Here is a 7,050-nt window from a genome sequence, read left to right on the forward strand (position 1 = left end):
ACTGATTGATGAATGTTTATTTTGTAATTTTATATATATACTTTAATTTTATATTATATATTTTATATAATCCTATTGCTCAGAATAATTATGAATGATTATGAATTGTCAAATAGCCAGCACTAATCAGTATGGATGAAAGATTAGTGGATGCAGATACATAATATGTATTGTGTGTTGACAAACAATATAAAAACACATAGGGCTAAATACATAACATTTAAAAAAAATTGCTGCAGCAGTGGGGAAGATGAACGTGCATGTGTTATTTTAATTTGTGTTAGAGTTGCACGATTCTGGATAAATGAGAGTCAAGATTTTTATTTGTTTCTTTCAAATAGAAATGATATGATGAAATCATGATTCTCCCATGATTCTGAATAGACAACTAAACAAAACTGCGGATAATTATTTACTAGAGGACAAAATATTAATTGTTGCAGTATAAAAATATTTAATTAATTAATTTTAAAAAATGGGTTTGAATGAATGATTTAATGACTCACTACTTTACTTGTTTTATGACTGGATGAATCAATGTTTTTGAACAAATCTTTTGAATGAATCATTCAATGTCAAATACTTTTTATGTCATTTTGGCGCCTCCGAGATTGCGATCTGTAGACAAGTAAGACATGTTCCTGGATCAACATCTTTGTTGATCCTGAAACAACATTCCAATCAACCAATCAGATTTGAGACATGTTTAGGCTTGCAACCAGGTTAGGTGCTTCTACATCAATGATATTCACATATCTTTCCCCTCTGATTTTAGGGATAAGTTATGGGTGGGGATAGGTTTAGGGGTAGGAATTGGGTTAAAACTAAATTTTCAGTCTGGAATATTGTTCCAGGATCAACAAAATATGTTGATACTTTGCCTTCTCACTTTTCAGATTTTGTAGCCTTTCTGACTCTTTTAGCTAGGCGTTTAATTCTATTAAATTGGAAAAGCCCTCACCCTCCATCTTACACTCGCTGGATAAGAGATGGTCTTTATTTTATGAAACTAGAGAAAATTAGGTATTCTCTTCACTGACCTAGCACCATTTTCATTAAGCTTTGGCAGCCCCTTCGTGAACATATTAAAACTCTCCAGCTTGACCCTGCACTTTGTGTGTGATCCCCTTTTCTCCCCCCGCATCTATTACCAGTCTAGATGTTGATACTAATCTTGTATTGCCTGGCCACTACACTGCTGTACTTACTGTATGCATGATTGTACGGTATTTTATTTATTTATTTATTTATTTTTTGAGGGGAAAAGAATCCTCAGTATATCTTCTTACTGTAATGTTTTATTGTGTATTATCCCCTGTTTCTGTTTTTTTTTGTATGTTTTTGTAATGTTTAAAGTGTATAAATAAATCATAAAAAAAAAAAATATATATATATGTTGATCCAGGAACATGTCTTACTTGGCAAAATCACGGTGACCCTTTGATGTGGACGTGTCACATTAAATCATTTCAGTGGGCTTAAACAGATCGCCCTTTACAGCAGATTTAGTAAAGAAAACAACTGACCTAAATATGAATTACAATAATTCATCCTAAAATTTAACATTAGTAGGCTGACTTACTTTTCGCCATCAGTCGCACGCACTCAGAGGATCCCCCAGTTCTTGGCTAATTTTCAGTCAGACTTGTAAATTCATTCACTGGAAACTCGCTCTGAGCGGATCATTGAATCAGTGATTTGTTGACTCAAGAACAGCTGCAATGCGATCAGTCCAATTCACGAATGAATTGTTGATGTGATTTGTGAACCGATTTAACAGGATGACTGAAAAGAATCAGCTTGTGCACGAATCGGACACCGCTTTTGCATCTCTGAGCATGTGCCGATTTCTTCATTTTGAAATAAGGAGTAACGATATGTTTTATGAAATGTAGTGGAGTAAAAAGTACGATCCTATGCTTTGGAATGTAGTGAAGTAAAAGTAAAAGTTGCTCAAAATAAAAATACTCAAGTAAAGTACAGATACTTGAATAATGTACTTAAGTACAGTAACGAAGTAAAAATACTTTGTTACTGTCCACCACTGAATTTCCATATATTTCTGCATGGTTTTAAGCACAAAGATGTAATAACAATAATTAGTTTATAATTCCAGCAAACATTTCAGGCAGGAGAAAGAAAACATTTGTCTTATTTCTTAATTTCCTCAATTTTGATCCTGACGTAGGTAATGTTATCCTGATATTTTTCAGACGCTGGTTCGAATTCAGTCAAAGCTTCGTCATACTCTTTCAGGGCCTTCTCAAGTTTATCACGCTCAATGCTCCCAAGAATGGCCTCAACAATCATGTCAATCCCCATGAACACCACTGCCAACCCAACACAGGCAAATGTCCCTGCTCCAAATTTACCAATCTGACTTACTAAATTTACCAGAATATCTCCAGCATTAATTAATATACTAATTATAGTAGTAGCTTGAATACTTTGAACACCACAAACTGCTGAAATAGCTTTTGAAATGCTTTTAAATTCTTCTGGAGTCAGAGATAGGCTTAGCAGCTTCTCATACAGGGTGGGTTCCAGCTTCTCCTTCAGCTCCTTGTCAATCTTCTCTACCACTGCCTGGATCTTATGAATGCATTCAATCATCACATTACAGTTCTCCTGGAGAGAAGCATCCTCGTTCAGTGTGATATGTTGGAAGGAGCAGCTCAAGTGCTTGTTCATAACATCAATTAGTTGGTTGGTGGCTCGGAAGTTGCTCTTCATCAGATCTTGAAACTCTTGACTTTTGCAGATGAGCTCCTCCCTTCTCTTAGGATTATCAGGGTAGAAGAGGTCACTCCACATTTTTCTTTATATTAGGACCCTTAAAAAAGAGAAATAATTTTTAAGTTAAGTATAATTAAACAGGCTTTAATGCAAGTAATTAATAAACCTTAAAGGATTAGTCCACCTTCAAATAAACTTTTCCTGATAATTTACTCACCCCCATGTCATCCAAGATGTCCATGTCTTTCTTTCTTCAGTCGAAAAGAAATAAAGGTTTTTGATGAAAACATTCCAGGATTATTCTCCTTATAGTGGACTTCAATGGAGCCCAAACGGACGGAACGAACGGAGCGCCAGTTCCATTTTTTCCGTAAATGGAATAGGGAAGGCATAGGACATACAGCGTAAGCTTTTTGAAGCACTTAGAAGACGAACGTTTGTTTATATAAAGGATATACATTTACATTTTTTTCGAAAATGAGTGATGGTTTCTCTAGATAAGACTCTTATTCCTCATCTGGTGTCGTTTAAAGCTCTTTGAAGCTGCACTGAAACTGTAATTTTGACCTTCAACCATCTGGAGGCCATTGAAGTCCACTATATGGAGAAAAATCCTGGAATGTTTTCATCAAAAACCTTCATTTCTTTTCGACTGAAGAAAGAAAGACATGGACATCTTGGATGACATGGGGGTGAGTAAATTATCAGCAAATTTTCATTCAGAAGTGAACTAATCCTTTAAGTTAAAGGTTCTGTTTGTAAGAATCAGAAAACCCTTGTTATTAGTGACACCGGTGGCCGTTAAGTGAACTGCAGCTGTTCCTCACTCTCTCGCGCACATGTGGAGTATGTTTATGATGGATGGATGTGGATGGAGACACTTTCTTCAGTTTGGTAGCACATTACTGCCATTATAAAGCTCGGATTCGTCAGGATATTTATTAATATTTCTGCGATTATGTTCATCGGAAAGAAGAAAGTCATATAATACAACTAGGATGGCTTGACAGGGTTCCTACACATTTTCCATTTCAAAATTCCATACTTTTCCATACTCAAATTTCCAGACCTCCTGGATTTCGGTAAGTTGTACTGTATCTTTCAACATACCTTCGGATGTTCATTTATTTTGTGTTGTGACTAGTAAAGCGGATGAGATGTCAGTTCACGAGCGCTACAGCGATCTATCACGCCACAGAGCGCCAAGAAAGATTGCGACTCACTCCAGTCTATGGGAAAGTAGCCCATTTTCAATTCTTGTGAGAATCCTGAGACAAACACACTCGCCCCGAAAAAAACCTCTTCGGATCTACACGATTCACATAAATTATGTATTTTGATTCAAAAGGGCTAATTTCACTGTAAAGTGACTAGTTTGCAGGTATGATAAATTAGAAAACTGAATAGAGACAATAGTTTACAAATACACATTTGTTAAAGTTATAAAAGTTAAAGGTCAAGAAATGATTATAAAACTTATAAAAAATGAGTTGCACGGTTATTGTTTAACAGCTGATAAGAGAAATGTACGAGAATAAAGGCCTGATCAAAGACAAATTGGTTCAATAAAGTCTTGTTTTGACTTCTAGCAGTCTGCCTTTTGAGCTTCATTTACAAGAAAGAGAAGTTTTCTCCAATTTGTCACATATAGATGCTTGCTCAAGACCCCTTGGCGTCACTTTTTAATGCACAAGGTACCCATTAGTGTTGTTTTTCGACATGCAGGGTACTTTCAATGAGCAACGCAGATACGCAGACAATATGGGCACAGGAATTTTATCATATTGATGAATTATTACATAGCTATACAGTAAGTAGGTTTACAATTTATACTTTCATAGATAATTTGGAGCACCTACCACCACTTTTACCCCAAACATAACCACCTATATAAAACATGTGATGTAATGGGTATTTATTAAAAAACGGCCAAAATTAGTATGAAAGTATTACAAACAACTCATATCTTTATGTGGAAAAACAGAGTGAAGCTTGAGGTTTTAATAGCTAAAAAATGATCCTGCTCCGTCAACACAGTCATTCAATTCAAAAGATACACTCACACTTTAGCGTGACACAATTGCTCATAATAGACAATGCCATTTCACAATCAAAGCTGGGGTAATGAAATTTCCGTCTGTGTATTAAGGCCAAAGGTTTCTCATTGAAAGCAAGGGAGACCCTGCACGTCGAAAAACAATGCTAAAGATGCCAAGCGGTCCTGAGCAATCATCAATATGTGACGAGTTGGGAGTAAAGATGTGTAGAAGTTATAAATACTTACAGTCTGGTGCAGAAGACTCCTTCGTGGTTTTTCTTGTTATCTTAAATTAATGCCACAGGAGGAAAATTTTGTTATAAAAATACTGATTAAAATTTCTTTCTCTAGCAGTAGAAATGTTTAAGTTACAGTGTTAAACCCAAAGTTTTTCAATCAAAGCAATATCAGCAAGGCTTCTGGATCACTTCAGGTGGTTTGCGAAGCAGCATCTAATGTAACTCTTGTTCTCCCAGGTATTTAAAGATAAATTGATGACCTCCCTAGTGAAGTCATCCAAACTGGAAACGCCCCCGAGTTCTCCTCCGTATTTGGCAAATTCCTGTCTTGTCATTCTTCCTGCATTTTTGTCATTGTTTGGTAGACTGTGATTATTTCTCTATCATCATGTGATTTAAAAATGACTGTGGCTCAGTTTATATAGTATGAGTGGTATGCTAACTGCTAGATCATTTTATCTCAGTAAGTAAACTTTATTTATATGGCACATTTAGATACAGCAGAGATGATTTTGTTAAAAAACGTTCCCAGCCACTGCCAGCAAAGACTACATTCAGATCAGATTCAGAACGATGATAAAAACACAGATGGAGTAGATCAAGTCCATCAACACCCCTAATGCTTCACAGTCCCAGAGCTCGTCCTGGGTCCCGTAACTTACTTATCCAGTGAACATCAGTGAGACAGTGGGAACAGATGTATATGTGTATTGAATGCAGGAACCAGTACGGGCTGGAATCGAACCCAGGTCGCCCGGATCGCTGTCACACAAGAGCGCTGGTTTTACCTGTTGTGTCACCAAACAGATACGGACCACGCAAAACTGGGGTTACTTTGTGTTCTCTCTATACTGTTACAAGTACAGCTATAAGTGCACAGACATTATTAATGACAGCACAAATTATATGGATTAAAAGACTGAAAAGTATTAATATAGGCACAGTGAAAATAAATGTGAAATGGCCTGTAGCTATATAACACGAAAGTGCTTTAAACTTAAAACTGTTGAAGAAATAAAACCAGTAGAAGAAACTCTCTGGTGCTCTTCGGTCACTTTTGACCGAAACATTTTCTGTTTTTAATTATTATTAAAAATCACAGCTTCATCAGAATGGTACGAAACTGGGTGACTTTTATGGCATTTGGAATGTGAACACAAAAAAAAGAAAAAGAAAAAATTGAATAAATGGTTCACATGTGTTCACTTTACATTAAGGTTCACAGTTAAATTAAATTTTTCATTATTAATATCTCATCAAGTTATGGTTATTATCTTTTATCTGTTTTATTTTCAAAATAAAATAAAGTTTAAATTTCATCTTGATAAACAAGAAATGAGTTTTTATACACTGCTGTGGATAGGCATCATGCCTTTTTGGAGAGTATCATGGGCAAGACAGAAACTTCTGGTAAGCAACATAGTAAAAGTGGCAGTCATGAGATATTAATAAGAAAAGCACAAGCACAACACCCTTCAGTCTAATTATGATTTTTTTTGCTCCATCATGAAATAATCCAGGAATCTGGTTTTGGGTTAATTAAGTGTGGATAAAAACATTTATTAAGCATTTATAACATGTGAGTTAAAAACGGCTCACTATTTAGCAGATATTGCGTGAAAAGTTGCCCTTTTTATTCATGCAGTTATAACTGCATTATTAATGATTTATAACATGTATACATTACTTATGACTAATTATAAATTTATATAATGACTTATGACTAATTAACAAACACCTTTATAAACCCTTAAGCAAGGAGAGTCTGCTTTTAGCTGTTACGCCAGCCGCAGCTGGAACCAGCTTCCAGAACAGATCAGGTGTGCTCCAACAGTAGCCACATTCAAATCCAGACTCAAAACACATCTTTTTATCTATGCATTTGCTGATTGAGCACTGTGCTATGTCCGAACTGTTTGCATTTTATTTTATACGTATTATCTTTTTATTCTTTTAAATTCCTTTTCCTGTTTTTATTTCATTTTTAATGTATTTTATATCTTTTACGTATCATCTTGTTTTCTGACTTTTAATGCA

General features: G+C 35.3%; 1 protein-coding gene across 1 annotated transcript; it reads right to left on the minus strand.

Moving 5' to 3' along the window:
• Window positions 1–312: 312 nt before the first annotated feature.
• LOC125275184 (single-pass membrane and coiled-coil domain-containing protein 3-like) lies at window positions 313–6,156 on the minus strand. Its single transcript, XM_048201905.1, has 2 exons — window positions 5,021–6,156; window positions 313–2,833 (listed from the first exon to the last, which is right to left on the minus strand). The coding sequence occupies exon 2, from the start codon at window positions 2,812–2,814 to the stop codon at window positions 2,152–2,154; it is 663 nt and encodes a 220-aa protein (XP_048057862.1). The 5' UTR covers window positions 2,815–2,833; window positions 5,021–6,156; the 3' UTR covers window positions 313–2,151.
• Window positions 6,157–7,050: the final 894 nt, after the last annotated feature.

Source organism: Megalobrama amblycephala, linkage group LG1 (genome assembly GCF_018812025.1).
Source record: "Megalobrama amblycephala isolate DHTTF-2021 linkage group LG1, ASM1881202v1, whole genome shotgun sequence".
In the NCBI taxonomy this organism is placed as follows: Eukaryota; Metazoa; Chordata; class Actinopteri; order Cypriniformes; family Xenocyprididae; genus Megalobrama; species Megalobrama amblycephala.

Bases quoted from the DNA above. Each gene is read 5' to 3' on its own strand.
- LOC125275184 (XM_048201905.1), bottom strand. From the start codon at position 2,814: ATGTGGAGTGACCTCTTCTACCCTGATAATCCTAAGAGAAGGGAGGAG.